The 21,281-nt window shown below is 45.3% G+C and overlaps 1 protein-coding gene across 1 annotated transcript in view; it reads left to right on the forward strand.

Annotated features, from left to right (window-relative positions):
• The window catches only part of WDR97 (WD repeat domain 97), an 850,927-nt gene that overhangs the window by 296,173 nt on the left and 533,473 nt on the right, over nucleotides 1–21,281 (forward strand). The window contains exons 9-10 of the mRNA XM_073556560.1: nucleotides 12,750–12,804; nucleotides 14,245–14,400. Of these exons, the coding sequence (XP_073412661.1) occupies nucleotides 12,750–12,804; nucleotides 14,245–14,400 (211 nt within the window). The remainder of the gene's footprint in view (nucleotides 1–12,749; nucleotides 12,805–14,244; nucleotides 14,401–21,281) is intronic.

Consider the following 21,281-nt stretch of genomic DNA (forward strand, 5'->3'; position numbering starts at 1 on the left):
ATGTGCCGACTTCTGGCTATCCCTAACTACACTACCTGCATATCCTTCAACTACATTGCTGTTCCTATGTGCCGACTTCTGGCTATCCCTAACTACACCACCTGCTTATCCTTCAACTACATTGCTGTTCCTATGTACCGACTTCTGGCTATCCCTAACTACACTACCTGCTTATCCTTCAACTACATTGCTGTTCCTATGTGCCGACTTCTGGCTATTCCTAACTACACCACCTGCTTATCCTTCAACTACATTGCTGTTCCTATGTACCGACTTCTGGCTATCCCTAACTACACTACCTACTTATCCTTCAACTACATTGCTGTTCCTATGTACCGACTTCTGGCTATCCCTAACTACACCACCTGCTTATCCTTCAACTACATTGCTGTTCCTATGTACCGACTTCTGGCTATTCCTAACTACACTACCTGCTTATCCTTCAACTACATTGCTGTTCCTATGTACCGACTTCTGGCTATTCCTAACTACACTACCTGCTTATCCTTCAACTACATTGCTGTTCCTATGTACCGACTTCTGGCTATTCCTAACTACACTACCTGCTTATCCTTCAACTACATTGCTGTTCCTATGTACCGACTTCTGGCTATTCCTAACTACACTACCTGCTTATCCTTCAACTACATTGCTGTTCCTATGTACCGACTTCTGGCTATTCCTAACTACACTACCTGCTTATCCTTCAACTACACTGCTGTTCCTATGTACTGACTTCTGGCTATTCCTAACTACACTACCTGCTTATCCTTCAACTACATTGCTGTTCCTATGTACCGACTTCTGGCTATTCCTAACTACACTACCTGCTTATCCTTCAACTACATTGCTGTTCCTATGTACCGACTTCTGGCTATTCCTAACTACACTACCTGCTTATCCTTCAACTACATTGCTGTTCCTATGTGCCGACTTCTGGCTATCCCTAACTACACTACCTGCTTATCCTTCAACTACATTGCTGTTCCTATGTACCGACTTCTGGCTATTCCTAACTACACTACCTGCTTATCCTTCAACTACATTGCTGTTCCTATGTACCGACTTCTGGCTATTCCTAACTACACTACCTGCTTATCCTTCAACTACATTGCTGTTCCTATGTACCGACTTCTGGCTATTCCTAACTACACTACCTGCTTATCCTTCAACTACATTGCTGTTCCTATGTACCGACTTCTGGCTATCCCTAACTACACTACCTGCTTATCCTTCAACTACACTGCTGTTCCTATGTACTGACTTCTGGCTATCCCTAACTACACTACCTGCTTATCCTTCAACTACATTGCTGTTCCTATGTACTGACTTCTGGCTATTCCTAACTACACTACCTGCTTATCCTTCAACTACATTGCTGTTCCTATGTGCCGACTTCTGGCTATTCCTAACTACACCACCTGCTTATCCTTCAACTACATTGCTGTTCCTATATACCGACTTCTGGCTATCCCTAACTACACCACCTGCTTATCCTTCAACTACATTGCTGTTCCTATGTACCGACTTCTGGCTATTCCTAACTACACTACCTGCTTATCCTTCAACTACATTGCTGTTCCTATGTACCGACTTCTGGCTATTCCTAACTACACTACCTGCTTATCCTTCAACTACATTGCTGTTCCTATGTGCCGACTTCTGGCTATCCCTAACTACACTACCTGCTTATCCTTCAACTACATTGCTGTTCCTATGTACCGACTTCTGGCTATTCCTAACTACACTACCTGCTTATCCTTCAACTACATTGCTGTTCCTATGTACCGACTTCTGGCTATTCCTAACTACACTACCTGCTTATCCTTCAACTACATTGCTGTTCCTATGTACCGACTTCTGGCTATTCCTAACTACACTACCTGCTTATCCTTCAACTACATTGCTGTTCCTATGTACCGACTTCTGGCTATCCCTAACTACACTACCTGCTTATCCTTCAACTACACTGCTGTTCCTATGTACTGACTTCTGGCTATCCCTAACTACACTACCTGCTTATCCTTCAACTACATTGCTGTTCCTATGTACTGACTTCTGGCTATCCCTAACTACACTACCTGCTTATCCTTCAACTACATTGCTGTTCCTATGTACTGACTTCTGGCTATCCCTAACTACACTACCTGCTTATCCTTCAACTACATTGCTGTTCCTATGTACTGACTTCTGGCTATCCCTAACTACACTACCTGCTTATCCTTCAACTACATTGCTGTTCCTATGTACTGACTTCTGGCTATCCCTAACTACACTACCTGCTTATCCTTCAACTACACTGCTGTTCCTATGTACTGACTTCTGGCTATCCCTAACTACACTACCTGCTTATCCTTCAACTACACTGCTGTTCCTATGTACTGACTTCTGGCTATCCCTAACTACACTACCTGCTTATCCTTCAACTACATTGCTGTTCCTATGTACTGACTTCTGGCTATCCCTAACTACACTACCTGCTTATCCTTCAACTACATTGCTGTTCCTATGTACTGACTTCTGGCTATTCCTAACTACACTACCTGCTTATCCTTCAACTACACTGCTGTTCCTATGTACTGACTTCTGGCTATCCCTAACTACACTACCTGCTTATCCTTCAACTACATTGCTGTTCCTATGTACCGACTTCTGACTATTCCTAACTACACTACCTGCTTATCCTTCAACTACACTGCTGTTCCTATGTACTGACTTCTGGCTATCCCTAACTACACTACCTGCTTATCCTTCAACTACATTGCTGTTCCTATGTACCGACTTCTGGCTATTCCTAACTACACTACCTGCTTATCCTTCAACTACATTGCTGTTCCTATGTACCGACTTCTGGCTATTCCTAACTACACTACCTGCTTATCCTTCAACTACACTGCTGTTCCTATGTACCGACTTCTGGCTATTCCTAACTACACTACCTGCTTATCCTTCAACTACATTGCTGTTCCTATGTACTGACTTCTGGCTATCCCTAACTACACTACCTGCTTATCCTTCAACTACATTGCTGTTCCTATGTACTGACTTCTGGCTATCCCTAACTACACTACCTGCTTATCCTTCAACTACATTGCTGTTCCTATGTACTGACTTCTGGCTATCCCTAACTACATTACCTGCTTATCCTTCAACTACATTGCTGTTCCTATGTACCGACTTCTGGCTATCCCTAACTACACTACCTGCTTATCCTTCAACTACATTGCTGTTCCTATGTACTGACTTCTGGCTATCCCTAACTACACTACCTGCTTATCCTTCAACTACATTGCTGTTCCTATGTACCGACTTCTGGCTATCCCTAACTACACTACCTGCTTATCCTTCAACTACATTGCTGTTCCTATATACCGACTTCTGGCTATCCCTAACTACACTACCTGCTTATCCTTCAACTACATTGCTGTTCCTATGTACTGACTTCTGGCTATCCCTAACTACACTACCTGCTTATCCTTCAACTACACTGCTGTTCCTATGTACCGACTTCTGGCTATCCCTAACTACACTACCTGCTTATCCTTCAACTACACTGCTGTTCCTATATACCGACTTCTGCCTATCCCTAACTACACCACCTGCTTATCCTTCAACTACATTGCTGTTCCTATGTACTGACTTCTGCCTATCCCTAACTACACCACCTGCTTATCCTTCAACTACACTGCTGTTCCTATGTACCGACTTCTGCCTATCCCTAACTACACCACCTGCTTATCCTTCAACTACACTGCTGTTCCTATGTACCGACTTCTGGCTATCCCTAACTACACTACCTGCTTATCCTTCAACTACACTGCTGTTCCTATGTACCGACTTCTGGCTATCCCTAACTACACTACCTGCTTATCCTTCAACTACACTGCTGTTCCTATATACCGACTTCTGCCTATCCCTAACTACACTACCTGCTTATCCTTCAACTACATTGCTGTTCCTATGTACTGACTTCTGCCTATCCCTAACTACACCACCTGCTTATCCTTCAACTACACTGCTGTTCCTATGTACCGACTTCTGACTATCCCTAACTACACTACCTGCTTATCCTTCAACTACACTGCTGTTCCTATATACCGACTTCTGCCTATCCCTAACTACACTACCTGCTTATCCTTCAACTACACTGCTGTTCCTATGTACCGACTTCTGGCTATCCCTAACTACACTACCTGCTTATCCTTCAACTACATTGCTGTTCCTATGTACTGACTTCTGGCTATCCCTAACTACACTACCTGCTTATCCTTCAACTACACTGCTGTTCCTATGTACCGACTTCTGGCTATCCCTAACTACACTACCTGCTTATCCTTCAACTACACTGCTGTTCCTATATACCGACTTCTGCCTATCCCTAACTACACCACCTGCTTATCCTTCAACTACATTGCTGTTCCTATGTACTGACTTCTGCCTATCCCTAACTACACCACCTGCTTATCCTTCAACTACACTGCTGTTCCTATGTACCGACTTCTGCCTATCCCTAACTACACCACCTGCTTATCCTTCAACTACACTGCTGTTCCTATGTACCGACTTCTGGCTATCCCTAACTACACTACCTGCTTATCCTTCAACTACACTGCTGTTCCTATGTACCGACTTCTGGCTATCCCTAACTACACTACCTGCTTATCCTTCAACTACACTGCTGTTCCTATATACCGACTTCTGGCTATCCCTAACTACACCACCTGCTTATCCTTCAACTACACTGCTGTTCCTATGTACCGACTTCTGACTATCCCTAACTACACTACCTGCTTATCCTTCAACTACACTGCTGTTCCTATATACCGACTTCTGCCTATCCCTAACTACACTACCTGCTTATCCTTCAACTACATTGCTGTTCCTATGTACTGACTTCTGGCTATCCCTAACTACACTACCTGCTTATCCTTCAACTACATTGCTGTTCCTATGTACTGACTTCTGGCTATCCCTAACTACACTACCTGCTTATCCTTCAACTACACTGCTGTTCCTATATACCGACTTCTGACTATCCCTAACTACACTACCTGCTTATCCTTCAACTACATTGCTGTTCCTATGTACTGACTTCTGGCTATCCCTAACTACACTACCTGCTTATCCTTCAACTACATTGCTGTTCCTATATACCGACTTCTGGCTATCCCTAACTACACTACCTGCTTATCCTTCAACTACACTGCTGTTCCTATGTACTGACTTCTGGCTATCCCTAACTACACTACCTGCTTATCCTTCAACTACACTGCTGTTCCTATGTACCGACTTCTGGCTATCCCTAACTACACTACCTGCTTATCCTTCAACTACACTGCTGTTCCTATATACCGACTTCTGCCTATCCCTAACTACACCACCTGCTTATCCTTCAACTACACTGCTGTTCCTATGTACCGACTTCTGACTATCCCTAACTACACTACCTGCTTATCCTTCAACTACACTGCTGTTCCTATATACCGACTTCTGCCTATCCCTAACTACACCACCTGCTTATCCTTCAACTACACTGCTGTTCCTATGTACCGACTTCTGCCTATCCCTAACTACACCACGTGCTTATCCTTCAACTACATTGCTGTTCCTATGTACTGACTTCTGGCTATCCCTAACTACACTTCCTGCTTATCCTTCAACTACATTGCTGTTCCTATGTACCGACTTCTGGCTATTCCTAACTACACTACCTGCTTATCCTTCAACTACATTGCTGTTCCTATGTACTGACTTCTGGCTATCCCTAACTACACTACCTGCTTATCCTTCAACTACATTGCTGTTCCTATGTACCGACTTCTGGCTATCCCTAACTACACTACCTGCTTATCCTTCAACTACATTGCTGTTCCTATGTACCGACTTCTGGCTATCCCTAACTACACTACCTGCTTATCCTTCAACTACATTGCTGTTCCTATGTACTGACTTCTGGCTATCCCTAACTACACTACCTGCTTATCCTTCAACTACATTGCTGTTCCTATGTACTGACTTCTTGCTATCCCTAACTACACCACCTGCTTATCCTTCAACTACATTGCTGTTCCTATATACCGACTTCTGGCTATCCCTAACTACGCTACCTGCTTATCCTTCAACTACATTGCTGTTCCTATATACCGACCTCTGGCTATCCCTAACTACACTACCTGCTTATCCTTCAACTACACTGCTGTTCCTATGTACTGACTTCTGGCTATCCCTAACTACACTACCTGCTTATCCTTCAACTACATTGCTGTTCCTATGTACCGACTTCTGGCTATTCCTAACTACACTACCTGCTTATCCTTCAACTACATTGCTGTTCCTATGTACTGACTTCTGGCTATCCCTAACTACACTACCTGCTTATCCTTCAACTACATTGCTGTTCCTATGTACTGACTTCTGGCTATCCCTAACTACACTACCTGCTTATCCTTCAACTACATTGCTGTTCCTATGTACTGACTTCTGGCTATCCCTAACTACACTACCTGCTTATCCTTCAACTACACTGCTGTTCCTATGTACCGACTTCTGGCTATCCCTAACTACACTACCTGCTTATCCTTCAACTACATTGCTGTTCCTATGTACTGACTTCTGGCTATCCCTAACTACACTACCTGCTTATCCTTCAACTACACTGCTGTTCCTATGTACTGACTTCTGGCTATTCCTAACTACACTACCTGCTTATCCTTCAACTACATTGCTGTTCCTATGTACCGACTTCTGGCTATCCCTAACTACACTACCTGCTTATCCTTCAACTACATTGCTGTTCCTATGTACTGACTTCTGGCTATCCCTAACTACACTACCTGCTTATCCTTCAACTACATTGCTGTTCCTATGTACTGACTTCTGGCTATCCCTAACTACACTACCTGCTTATCCTTCAACTACACTGCTGTTCCTATATACCGACTTCTGCCTATCCCTAACTACACCACCTGCTTATCCTTCAACTACATTGCTGTTCCTATGTACCGACTTCTGGCTATCCCTAACTACACTACCTGCTTATCCTTCAACTACATTGCTGTTCCTATGTACTGACTTCTGGCTATCCCTAACTACACTACCTGCTTATCCTTCAACTACATTGCTGTTCCTATGTACTGACTTCTGGCTATCCCTAACTACACTACCTGCTTATCCTTCAACTACACTGCTGTTCCTATATACCGACTTCTGGCTATCCCTAACTACACTACCTGCTTATCCTTCAACTACATTGCTGTTCCTATGTACCGACTTCTGACTATCCCTAACTACACTACCTGCTTATCCTTCAACTACACTGCTGTTCCTATGTACCGACTTCTGGCTATCCCTAACTACACTACCTGCTTATCCTTCAACTACATTGCTGTTCCTATGTACCGACTTCTGACTATCCCTAACTACACTACCTGCTTATCCTTCAACTACACTGCTGTTCCTATATACCGACTTCTGCCTATCCCTAACTACACCACCTGCTTATCCTTCAACTACACTGCTGTTCCTATGTACCGACTTCTGGCTATCCCTAACTACACTACCTGCTTATCCTTCAACTACATTGCTGTTCCTATGTACCGACTTCTGACTATCCCTAACTACACTACCTGCTTATCCTTCAACTACACTGCTGTTCCTATATACCGACTTCTGGCTATCCCTAACTACGCTACCTGCTTATCCTTCAACTACATTGCTGTTCCTATGTACCGACTTCTGGCTATCCCTAACTACACTACCTGCTTATCCTTCAACTACATTGCTGTTCCTATGTACTGACTTCTGGCTATCCCTAACTACACTACCTGCTTATCCTTCAACTACACTGCTGTTCCTATGTACTGACTTCTGGCTATCCCTAACTACACTACCTGCTTATCCTTCAACTACACTGCTGTTCCTATGTACTGACTTCTGGCTTTCCCTAACTACACTACCTGCTTATCCTTCAACTACATTGCTGTTCCTATGTACCGACTTCTGACTATCCCTAACTACACTACCTGCTTATCCTTCAACTACATTGCTGTTCCTATGTACCGACTTCTGACTATCCCTAACTACACTACCTGCTTATCCTTCAACTACACTGCTGTTCCTATATACCGACTTCTGCCTATCCCTAACTACACCACCTGCTTATCCTTCAACTACATTGCTGTTCCTATGTACCGACTTCTGGCTATCCCTAACTACACTACCTGCTTATCCTTCAACTACACTGCTGTTCCTATGTACCGACTTCTGGCTATCCCTAACTACGCTACCTGCTTATCCTTCAACTACATTGCTGTTCCTATGTACCGACTTCTGGCTATCCCTAACTACACTACCTGCTTATCCTTCAACTACACTGCTGTTCCTATGTACCGACTTCTGGCTATCCATAACTACACTACCTGCTTATCCTTCAACTACATTGCTGTTCCCGTGTACCGACTTCTGGCTATCCATAACTACACTACCTGCTTATCCTTCAACTACACTGCTGTTCCTATGTACTGACTTCTGGCTATCCCTAACTACGCTACCTGCCGATTCTGCCACTAATGGTTGCAATAGCACTCCTCCAAACCAGGTAAATCCATAACACTTTTTTCCTGTAAACTACAAATTCCGACCTGTTCTCACATTCCCTGATAGCTCAGTGTCTCATTAGGTTGATTCTCAAGAAAAAGGTTACTGGTTCAAATTGAGAAGCAGCCATGGAGACTATTTCCCAAGACAGGAAAAACAGCATCATCCAGTTCATCAATAGTCGTCTCTCGGCCAAGAAAATTGCCAAGCTGCATCATTTGAGTGCCATGACAGCTGAAAGAATTTAAAATGAAGTCCATCCATGCATTCAATATTCAAGAGATGGTTGTCTGGGAAAATCAGGAGTCAATAAGTTGACTCATCACAAGGTCTATCAGTTCTGGCCCCAGAAACACGGCAGTGGAGGTGGCTCATATGCCTTATAATAATGAGCTCACAAATGTCCATGTAAGCACGGTTCAATGCACTTTATTCAAGTCTTGAATGGGACATGAAAAAGGTGAAGAAGCCTCGACTGTGTGTCGGCTCGAGTTTGCAAAACCAGCACAAAAAGTGGACAGTAGAAGATTGGAGACGGGTGAATTGGAGCGATGAGAGCAAGTTAATAGACAAGGCTCTGATGAGTTCAAGTGGGTCTTGGAGAAACAAGGGAAGAGGGGCTAACGGATCGAGAAATTGAAGGAACTGTCCAGTTCGCTGGAGGAAGCCTGGGGATCTGGGGTTGTTTTACCGCCAGAGGCATTGGATACTTGATCAGGATCTATGGTGGTCTCAATGCTGAGCTATATGTGAGCATCCTACAGGACAAGTTACACTCAAGTACTATGGGTATGAAAAAGACGGCCTAGTGTTCCAGCAAGTCAACAATGAGAAGCAAACGGGGAGATTGGAGAAGAAATGGGTCAATGACAATGAAGTAGAGGTTCTGGATGTTGGGTAAAGTTGAAGAACAAGCTGAATAAAGATCCCAGTGAGGCGACCAGTATGCACCAACATTGGGAACGTGCAGAAGAGACCTGGGATCAGATTTTGGTCGGGACATGATTGAATCTGATAAGAGCAGCCTATAAAAAGGTAAAAGCCAAAGGTGGATTTACAAAATACTAACAAAATATTAAAAATGAAAATTTAGATCTTTAAGGAGCAAAATAGTAACAATGCAGTGACCTGACGAGAATCTGAATAACTAACCATATTCTAAATAGCTGCAAGTCACATTTATGTATGAGATAGAAAAGATGATGGTCTATAAAATGACGGTAGTCTCATAGAATCATAGATCATAGAATGGTAGAGTTGGAAGGGACCTCCTGGGTCATCTGGTCCAACCCCCTGCTCAGTGCAAGACTCACTAAATCATCCCAGACAGATGTCTGTCCAGCCTCTGTTTGAAGACTTCCATTGAAGGAGAACTCACCACCTCTCGTGGCAGCCTGTTCCACTCATTGATCACTCTAACTGTCAAAAAGTTTTTCTAATATCTAATCTGTGTCTCCTCCCATTCAGTTTCATCCCATTGCTTCTAATCTTTCCTTATGCAAATGAAAATAAAGATGATCCTTCTACAATGTGACAGCCCTTTAGATATTTGTAGACAGCTATTAAGTCTCTTCTCGGTCTTCTTTTTTGCAAGCTAAACATTCCCAAATCCTGTAACCGGCCTGATCACTCTTCTCTGAACTTGCTCCAGTTTGTTAATGTCTTTTTTAAAATGTGGTGCCCAAAACTGGACACAATATTCCAGATGAGGTCTGACCAAAGAGGAGTAGAGGGAAATAATGACTTCACGTGATCTAGACTGTATGCTTCTGTTAATACATCCTAGAATTGCATTTGCCTTTTTTGCTGCTGCATCACACTGTTGACTCATGTTCAGTTTATGATCTATTAGTATGCCCAAGTCTTTTTCACATGTGCTGTTGCTTAGCCCAATTCCTCCCATTCTGTATATGCTTTTTTCATTTTTATTGCCCAGATGTAGTACTTTGCATTTTTCCCTGTTAAAAACCATTCTGTTAGTTGCTACCCACTGTTCCAGTTTATTTATATCTTTTTTTAATCCTCCCTCTCTCTTCTCTAGTATTAGCTATCCCTCCTAGCTTTGTGTCATCAGCAAATTTAATCAGTTTACCCTCAATTCCTTCATCTAAATCATTGATAAAGATGCTGAACAATACAGGGCCCAGGACAAAACCCTATGGTATGCCACTTGAGACATTCTTCCAACTGGATGTGCAGCGATTTACGACCACTCTTTGGGTCCGATCACTAAGCCAGTTATGAATCGACCTAACAGTTGCCTTGTCCATTCCATACTTAGTAATTTTTTCAATAAGAATGGTGTGAGATACATTGTCAAATGCTTTGCTGAAGTCAAGATATACTATATATGGGCGGCACGGTGGCTCAGTGGTTAGCGCTGCAGCCTTGCAGCGCTGGAGTCCTGGGTTCGAATCCCACCAAGGACAACATCTGCAAGGAGTTTTTTATGTTCTCCCCGTGTTTGCGTGGGTTTCCTCCGGGTACTCCGGTTTCCTCCCACACTCCAAAGACATACTGATAGGGAATTTAGATTGTGAGCCTCATCAGGGACAGTGATGATAATGTGTGCAAAATGTAAAGCGCTGCGGAATATGTTAGTGCTATATAAAAATAAAGATTATTATTATTATTATATCTACAGCATTTCCCTGATCCACCCAGTCAGTGATTCTGTCATAGAAGGAAATTAAGTTGGTCTGACATGACTTATTAGTTACAAACCCATGCTAACTCTTAATGACTTCATTCTTATTCAGGTACTTATATACATGTTTAATAATTTGGTCAAAGATCTTTCCTGATATAGAAGTCAGACTCACCGGCCTATAGTTGCCTGGGTCCACCTTCTTCCCCTTTTTGAAGATAGGAACAACATTTGCTCTTCTCTAGTCTTCTGGGACTTCTCCTGTTCTCCAAGAATTTTCAAAGATTATGGAGAGTGGTTCAAAAATTTCCTCTGCTATCTCCTTCAGTACTCTAGGGTGTAATTCATCTGGACCTGGAGACTTGAATTAATTTATGTTAGCTAAGTGTTTCCTCACTATCTTAGATCAGTTGATGTTACATTTCCTTCCTGAGAGAAAACAGATGCAAAATAGGAATTTAAAAGTTCGGCCTTCTCAACATCCTGTCTTACCATTTTCATCATTTTCATCCTGTTAAAATCCTATAGCATCTTTGACTTTTCTTTTACTTTTGACATATCCCCAAAATCCTTTTTTATTGCTTTTGATGTCTCTTGCAAGCCTTAATTCATTGTCAGCTTTAGATAATCTGATTCATGCCCTGCAGGTTTTGCAGACAGCATTATATTCTTTAGAGACTGTATACTTTCCTCTTTCCATTTAATAAACATTTCTTTCTTCCTTTTTAGGATGTTTTTAAGTTCTGTGTTCATCCATCCTGGTTTCCTTAAATGCTTCCTATTCTTCCCTCTTTTTGTAATTGTTAACAATTGTGCTTTGAGAGTCTCATTTTACAAGATTTCCCATCCTTCCTGGACATTTTTCTCCTTAAGGACAAAACCTGTAGTGATTGGTGAGATATGGAACCTGAAAGTGAGAAGGTCGGAACATTGTTACCCTTTTGCTCATCACTGTATTTAAAATCAATTTTGTTTTTGTGGAAAAAAACAATGTCTCCGGGGCCACACTCACATCATGTGTGATGTGACAACTTATGTGTGTTAGCATTTACCGTTCATGTATTAGAAACAAAAGATTTGATCCAACCCAAGGGCTGAACCTGACCCACCAGGTCTGCTGTTCTTGTATTTGTCCATGTGACCTACAAGCTTTTTATTCCAATGTCTGCGTATTTCTACATACTGTCTGTACGCACATCGAGAAGAGCAGCTTTTGAGAATAAACTGCAGCTCCAAGTAGTAACATTCTTTTGATGATGACAATGTAGGCTGAAGATCTATAAGTGTGTAGAGGAGAGTGTTCACTGTGAGAGCTTTGTCTATAAAGATGAGCATAATGCAGAGTACATGTGCCCCTCGACATGTGTCTGGCAGGCTATATGGGGCATGCATATGATTACTGTTGGCTAGCCGCAGACACTAGTTACAGGAGACTTCATATTGTGACTGTGTGTGCAGCAGGAACGGCTCTTCCCACGGGTCACATTATCATTACTTTCTATTACAGGTCCTCCATCAACTTCTGCAATGAGTCTAAGAAGAAAACTAAGCAGCAACACGAGGTACAAAGAGCAGAGCGTAAGAAATTGGAGCTGGACCTGACATGACAAAACGGGGTCGGTCCCGACATGACAGAGAGGGACCAGTCCCGACTTGACAAAATGGGGCCAATCCCAATGGTACAGGATGCGGCCGGTCCCAATGGTACAGAATGGGGATGGTAAAGGACAGGGACGGTACAAGATGCGGCCGGTCCTGACGGTACAGAACGGGGACTGTACTGAAAAGGGCTGGTCCTAAATGTGACAGGATGGGGGGATGGTCCAGACATGACAGAATGGAGGGCTATTCCTGATGTGACAGAACGCAGCTGGTGTGGTGTGACACAACGCCGACAGTCCGACGTGACAGAACGTGGCCAGTCCCGACTTTACAGGATGCGGCCAGTCTTGACGGTATAGGATGAGGATGGTCCTGACTGTACAGAATGGGGACGGTACAGGATGCGGCCAGTCTTGACAGTATAGGATGAGGATGGTCCTGACTGTACAGAATGGGGATGGTACAGGATGCGGCTGGTACCGATGGTACAGAATGGGGACTGTACAGAAATGGGCCAGTCCTGCCTGTACAGAATGCGGCCGGTCCTGACGGTACAGGATGGGGCTGGTCCTGATGGTACAGAATGGGGACTGTACAGAAAAGGGCTGGTCCTGGCTGTATAGGATGCGGATGGTCCTGACGGTACAGGATGGGGATGGTCCTGACAGTAGAGAATGTGGATAGTACAGAACGGAGCCGGTCCCAATGGTACAGAATGAGGACTGTACAGAAAGGGGTCAGTCGTGACTGTACAGGATGGGGATGGTACAGGACAGGGCTGGTCCTGATGCTACAGAATGGGGACTTCTGTCTAGAAAGGGGCCGGTCCTGGCTGTACAGGATGCGGCCGGTCCTGACAGTACAGGATGGGGATGATCCTGATTGTACAGAATGAGGATGGTACAGGACGGGGCTGGTCCCAATGGTACAGAATTGGGACTGTACAGAAAGGGGCCGGTCCTGGCTGTACAGGATGTGGATGGTCCTGATTGTACAGAATGGGGACGGTACAGGACAGGGCTGGTCCCGATGGTACAGAATGGGGACTGTACAGAAAGGGGCCGGTCCTGGCTGTACAGGATGTGGCCGGTCCTGACGGTACAGGATGGGGATGGTCCTAACTGTGCAGAATGTGGACGGTACAGGACGGGGCCAGTCCCAATGGTACAGAATGGGGACTGTATAGAAAGGGGCTGGTCCTGGCTGTACAGGATGTTGCCTGTTCTGACGGTACAGGATGGAGCCAGCCTTGATGGTACAGGATGGGACCATTCCTGAAAGTACAGTATGGATACGGTCCTGACTGTACAGCATGGCACTGTCTAGACTGTACAAAATGAGGAAGGTCCAGACTGTACATAATAGGGCTCATCACATGGTTTTATGCTTCACATTTCCAGGAATTTTCGTTATTAAGCACCAGGGATCAAGAACTTCATCTCATCCAAATGGGAAAACTGCGCTCTCGCAAAAGAATGAACAGCAGCATAGAAACCAGAAGAGAAGCCATGGAGAAATATCTACAACTCATGTACCAGAAGAAACCCGGCATCACTGTGAGTAGCATGTAGAGGTGGGGGTAGATCTGGTCATGTGATCTGGGTAGGTCCGGTCATGTGATCCGGGTAGATCAGGTCATGTGATCCGCGTAGATCAGGTCATTCATGTGATCGAGGTAGATCAGGTCATGTGATCCGGGTAGATCAGGTCATGTGATCGAGGTAGATCAGGTCATGTGATCTCAGGTCATGTGATCCGGTAGATCAGGTCATGTGATCCGGGTAGATCAGGTCATGACCCGGTTAGATGAATTCATCTGATCCAGGTACATCGAGTCATGTGATCCTGGTAGATCCGGTAACAGGATGGGAGGCACAAGGAGAGTGATCTACTTCCAGATCCTAAAGACAGATATTATGGTCTCTAGAGTGGACACATTTCTCATTACATGATCCCAGTGGATTCATTCCCAAATGTCCTAAACAGTCGGCATTATCCACTTCAGAATATGTAACTCAGCATAATCTGTGGCCGACCACCATGTGAGAAGAAGCAATGTAACAAATATGTTTATTAGATATCAACAAAATAAAGACAGGGCAACGGAGCCTCCAAAAAAGAGGGGCAGAAAGCAGCAATGTATAGTACATGTCAGACAGGTAGAAGGGAGGGAGGTGGGACTAGCCGAGGAAATGACAGAGAGGTTGATGTGTCCAGAGAACAATGACACCAGAACCCCAGTATAAGGCTCTACTCTCATAGATGCCATGTAGTGGACTGTGACGCTGCTAATGAGTGCAGATATGTCAGTGGGTGAGTGCAGTCAATGGGATCTGCACTATACCACCCAGGGCAGAAAATCCCTTCCCCTCATGGACCCCCTGGAACCCACATCAGTCTACGGCAGGGGTGGGGAATCTCTTTTCTGCCAAGGGCCATTTGGATAAACCATCCTTCGGGGGCCGTGCAAACTCCGCCCACAAAGTACGTCCTGACTCTGGCACTGGTTTCATGACTTAATCTTTCATTGCATGCCCTTCAATGTTCAGTAGTGAACACTGTGTGTGTCTGCTCACAGAGCAAGAAGAAATTAATCAGCTTGTGGCAATCAAAATACAGCTCCCTGCCCAAGAATGCAGTCCCTGAGAATCTGCTCGGGGGCCTGATAAAAGGTCATCGAGGGCCGTAAATGGCCCTGGGGCCTGAGCTTCCCCACCCCTGGTCTAGTTTATTACATAATGGAGAGCGGTGCAGGGGTCAGTAAGACTGTGAGGCTGGCTGTGACCCCCTGGGTTTTCTTTTGGGTTCAGCTCTGGACACTGGCTAGGTCACTCCATGACCTTGAGATACTACTTACGGAGCCACTCCTTAGTTGCCCTGGCCATGTGTTTCGGGTCAGTGTCATGCTGGAAGACCCAGCCACGACCCATCTTCAATGCTTCATGGTTGTGACGGTGTTTTGGGGGCTGTACTCATCCATCCTCCTCCAAACACGGCAAGTGGAGATGATACAAAAAAGTTTTATTTTGGGCTCTGATCACATGATCTTCTTCCATGCCTCCACTGGATCATCCAGATGGTCATTGGCAATCTTCAAACGTGCCTGGACATGTGCTGGTGTGAGCAGGAGAACCTTGCGTGCCCTGCAGGATTTTACTCAATGAGGCCTTAGTGTGTTACTAATGGTAATTTTTGAGACTGTGGTCCCAGCTCCCTTCAGGTCACTGACCAGGTCCTCCCATGTTGTTCTGGGCGGATTCTTGACCTTTCTGCGAACCCTCCTTACCCCACGAGGCGAGATCTTGCATGGTGTCCCAGACCGAGAAAGATTGACAGTCATCTTGGGTTTCTTCCATTTTCTAATAATTGCGCCAACAGTTGCTGCTTGCAGCCAATCCCAGCCTTGTGCAGGTCTACAGTTTTGTCTCTGGTTTCCTTAGACAGCTCTTTGGTCTTGGCCATGATGGAGAGGTTGGAGTGTGATTGTGTGGACAGGTGTCTTTTATACAAGTAACGAGGTCAAACAGGTGTAATTAATACAGGTAATGAGTGCAGAGTAGGAGACTTCTTACAGAGAACTAACAGGTCTGTGAGAGCAGAATTCTCGCTGGTTGGTCGGTGGTCAAATACTTATTACATGCAATAAAATGCTATTTAATTATGTAACAATCCTACAATGTGATTTTCTGCTTTTTATTTTTATATTTTGTCTCCCACAGTTGAGTGTACTTACAATAAATATTACAGACCACTCCAGTTTCTGTAGGTGGGAAAACTTGCAAAATCGGCAGTGTATCGATTACTTATTTTCCCCACTGTATGTACGAACATTGTCCGGTCTCAGTATGTGTATGTATGAACGGATTCCAGCTCCCGGTGTATGTATAAGGAGGGTCCCTAATCCCTGTGTATGAATGAAGAGTCCCGGTGTATGTCTGTGTGATCGGTCAGTGTATATATGAACAGTTCCCAGTGTATATATGTATGAATGGTCTCCATTCCCTATCTATTTATGAAAGGTCCCCTATCCCGGTGTATATATGAATGGTCCCAGGTCCCGGTGTATATGCATGTATGAACTGTCCCCAGTTGTAGTGTATATATGTATGACTGGTCCCCGATCCTGGTGTATTTATGAATGGTCCCCGATCCCGGTGTATGTATGAACTGTCACCGGTCCCTGTGTATGTATGAATGGTCCCAGGTCCCGGAGTGCATGTATGTATGAACTGTCCCCAGTTCTAGTGTACATATGTATGACTGGTCTCCGATCCTGGTGTATATATGAATGGTCCCAGGTCTCGGTGTATATATGAACAGTCCCCGGTCCCGGTGTATATATGAAAGGTCCCAGGTCCCGGTGTGTGTGTATGTATGAACTGTCCCCAGTTCTAGTGTACATATGTATGACTGGTCCCCGATCCTGGTGTATGTATGAATAGTCCCCGGTCCCGTAGTATATATGAATGGTCCCAGGTCCCGGTGTATATGTATGTATGAACTGTCCCAAGTTCTAGTGTACATATGTATGAATGGTCCCCGATCCGGGTGTATTTATGAAAGGTCCCCTATCCCGGTGTATATATGAATGGTCCCAGGTCCCGGTGTGTATGTATGAACTGTCCCCAGTTCTAGTGTATATATGTATGAATGGTCCCCGATCCTGGTGTATATATGAATGGTCCCCTATCCCGGTGTATATATGAATGGTCCCAGGTCCCGGTGTGTATGTATGTATGAACTGTCCCCAGTTCTAGTGTATATATGTATGAATGGTCCCCGATCCTGGTGTATGTATGAATAGTCCCCGGTCCCGTAGTATATATGAATGGTCCCAGGTCCCGGTGTATATGTGTGTATGAACTGTCCCAAGTTCTAGTGTACATATGTATGAATGGTCCCCGATCCGGGTGTATTTATGAAAGGTCCCCTATCCCGGTGTATATATGAATGGTCCCAGGTCCCGGTGTGTATGTATGTATGAACTGTCCCCAGTTCTAGTGTATATATGTATGAATGGTCCCCGATCCTGGTGTATATATGAATGTTCCCCTATCCCGGTGTATATATGAATGGTCCCAGGTCCCGGTGTGTATGTATGTATGAACTGTCCCCAGTTCTAGTGTATATATGTATGAATGGTCCCCGATCCTGGTGTATGTATGAACAGTCCCCTATCCCGGTGTATATATGAATGGTCCCAGGTCCCGGTGTATATGTATGTATGAACTGTCCCCAGTTCTAGTGTATATATGTATGAATGGTCCCCGATCCTGGTGTATGTATGAACAGTCCCCGGTCCCGGTGTATATATGAATGGTCCCAGGTCCCGGTGTATATGTATGTATGAACTGTCCCCAGTTCTAGTGTATATATGTATGAATGGTCCTCGATCCTGGTGTATGTATGAACAGTCCCCGGTCCCGGTGTATATATGAATGGTCTCAGGTCCTGGTGTGTATGTATGTATGAACTGTCCCCAGTTCTAGTGTATATATGTATGAATGGTCCCCGATCCTGGTGTATGTATGAACAGTCCCCGGTCCCGGTGTATATATGAATAGTCCCAGGACCCGGTGTATATATGAATGGTCCCAGGTCCCAGTGTATATGTATGTATGAACTGTCCCCAGTTCTAGTGTACATATGTATGAATGGTCCCCGATCCTGGTGTATTTATGAAAGGTCCCTTATCCCGGTGTATATATGAATGGTCCAAGGTCCCGGTGTATATATGAATGGTCCCAGGTCCCGGTGTATATGTATGTATGAACTGTCCCCAGTTCTAGTGTATATATGTATGAATGGTCCCCGATCCTGGTGTATGTATGAACAGTCCCCGGTCCCGGTGTATATATGAATGGTCCCAGGTCCCGGTGTATATGTATGTATGAACTGTCCCCAGTTCTAGTGTACATATGTATGAATGGTCCCCGATCCTGGTGTATTTATGAAAGGTCCCCTATCCCGGTGTGTATATGAATGGTCCCAGGTCCCGGTGTATATATGAATGGTCCCAGGTCCCGGTGTATATGTATGTATGAACTGTCCCAAGTTCTAGTGTATATATGTATGAATGGTCCCCGATCCTGGTGTATTTATGAAAGGTCCCCTATCCCGGTGTATATATGAATGGTCCCAGGTCCCGGTGTATATATGAATGGTCCCAGGTCCTGGTGTGTTTGTATGTATGAACTGTCCCCAGTTCTAGTGTATATATGTATGAATGGTCCCCGATTCTGGTGTATGTATGAACAGTCCCCGGTCCCGGTGTATATATGAATGGTCCCAGGTCCCGGTGTATATGTATGTATGAACTGTCCCCAGTTCTAGTGTACATATGTATGAATGGTCCCCGATCCTGGTGTATTTATGAAAGGTCCCCTATCCCGGTGTATATATGAATGGTCCCAGGTCCCGATGTATATGTATGTATGAACTGTCCCCAGTTCTAGTGTACATATGTATGAATGGTGCCCGGTCCTGGTGTATATATGAATGGTTCCAGGTCCTGGTGTGTATGTATGTATGTATGAACTATCCCCAGTTCTAGTGTATATGTGTATGAATGGTCTCCGATCCTGGTGTATTTATGAATGGTCCCAGGTCCCGGTGTATATATGAATGGTCCCAGGTCCCGATGTATATGTATGTATGAACTGTCCCCAGTTCTAGTGTACATATGTATGAATGGTCCCCTGTTATGATTGAGTCACCGTAGGAGGCAAAAACAGAAATGCTAGCTAAGTCCAGAAAACCAGAGAGGTTGGCAGCTATCGGATTGCAGACCCCTGATCCTATCACAACAACTAACAGTAGCCGTGGGAGGTTCCTACGATGCCCTAGACCCCTCGATCACAGCCGGAGAATTAAATAGGCCTAAAGAAAGAAAGGGGAAATCTAAACTGCCCCAGAGCAGACCCCAAAGCAATAGGCAGCCCCCAACATATCATGACGGTGAAGCAAGATGAATGTTAGCGCGGGTGGTCAGGAGCGGGAACTCCGAGAGTGGACCCTCTGGACCGTGGCACTGAGGGGCCCCGGGCGAGCTGCCAGGTGGAACCGACCCCTATACAGGGACCGTTAGGAGCAGGCCCAGGGGTTCGAGTACCACGGTAGCCGGTACCGAGAGGGGCGGCTCAGGATGGACCGGAGTAAGACTGAGACTGGAGTTGGACGGCAGGAGCACTGAAGACAGGACTGGAGTAGGACGGCAGGAACACAAGGCAGGGCTGGAGTAGGACGACAGGAACACTGAAGGCAGGACTGGAGTAGGTCGGCAGGAACACAAGGCAGGACTGGAGTAGGACGACAGGAACACTGAAGGCAGGAGTGGAGTAGGTCGGCAGGAACACAAGGCAGGACTGGAGAAGGTCGGCAGGAACACAAGGCAGGACTGGAGTAGGTCGGCAGGAACACAGGTAGCGGGACTGAGAAGCTGCTGTGAGGAGCAGCCGAGACAGGAACTGCAGCAGCAGTGTGTGCACGAAGGAGCGAGGCCAGAGTGTCAGGAAACACAACGATCAGGCGCCTCCCTCAGGGGGAAGCGGCCTGATATGGCCCCGTCTGGTCAGCCATTGGTCCACAGGTGCTTCCGGGTTAGGGCACAGCCGGAGCATAAGAAGCAGGAAGGAGGCGCGGCCGTGGCCTATGGCGCATGCGCATAGCATGCAGGTAAGGCATCGGTCGCGGACCTGTCTCAGGTGACCGCCGCGGCCGTCGGGTGGAGAGAGGCTGCGGCGTGGGAGCGGAGGGCGACTGCGGCGTGGGAGCGGAGGTCGGGTGAGTATGGCGGAGCGGTGTAACAATGAAAACACTAACACAGACAGAAAGAAAGACTGAGCAAAGACGGGGCCCAAGCTAGATAGATAGGAAAGGACAGGAAGGCTGCTGTCTGCAATCCCTGAAAAACCCTATGAAAATAAGAGCCAACAGACTGACAGTGAAAAAGGCCCTGAAGACGCTAGGCTTCAAATAAGCTATGTCAGTACTCAGGAATATTCTGAAGACAGAGCAACCGGCAAAAGGAGATTCAGCTCACCCCAGCAGGGAATGGCAGAATCCAGAAAAGCAAGGAAAACAAAAACAAAACATAAATTCTAACAGGCAAAGCAGAAAACTTAGCTTCAGAGGAGCAGGAATCAGACTGGAGTCCTAGAAGTCCACAGAGAAATCACCCGCAGGGCAGAAGGGCGTCGGCAGCCTTATATCCAATCAGTGACTCCACTCAGCCAGTCATCCTCATTAGGCTCAGGTGCCTGATAATCAGGCTCATTACCTTCCTTTACCACAACAGGGAGTTCACCAGACCTCAGTGACGAAGGGGAAAATGAACTCACAACAGTCCCCGGTCCTGGTGTATATATGAATGGTCCCAGGTCCTGGTGTGTATGTATGTATGAACTATCCCCAGTTCTAGTGTATATATGTATGAATG

Source organism: Dendrobates tinctorius, unplaced genomic scaffold (genome assembly GCF_039654945.1).
Source record: "Dendrobates tinctorius isolate UK_male_01 unplaced genomic scaffold, ASM3965494v1 ptg000235l, whole genome shotgun sequence".
NCBI lineage: Eukaryota > Metazoa > Chordata > Amphibia > Anura > Dendrobatidae > Dendrobates > Dendrobates tinctorius.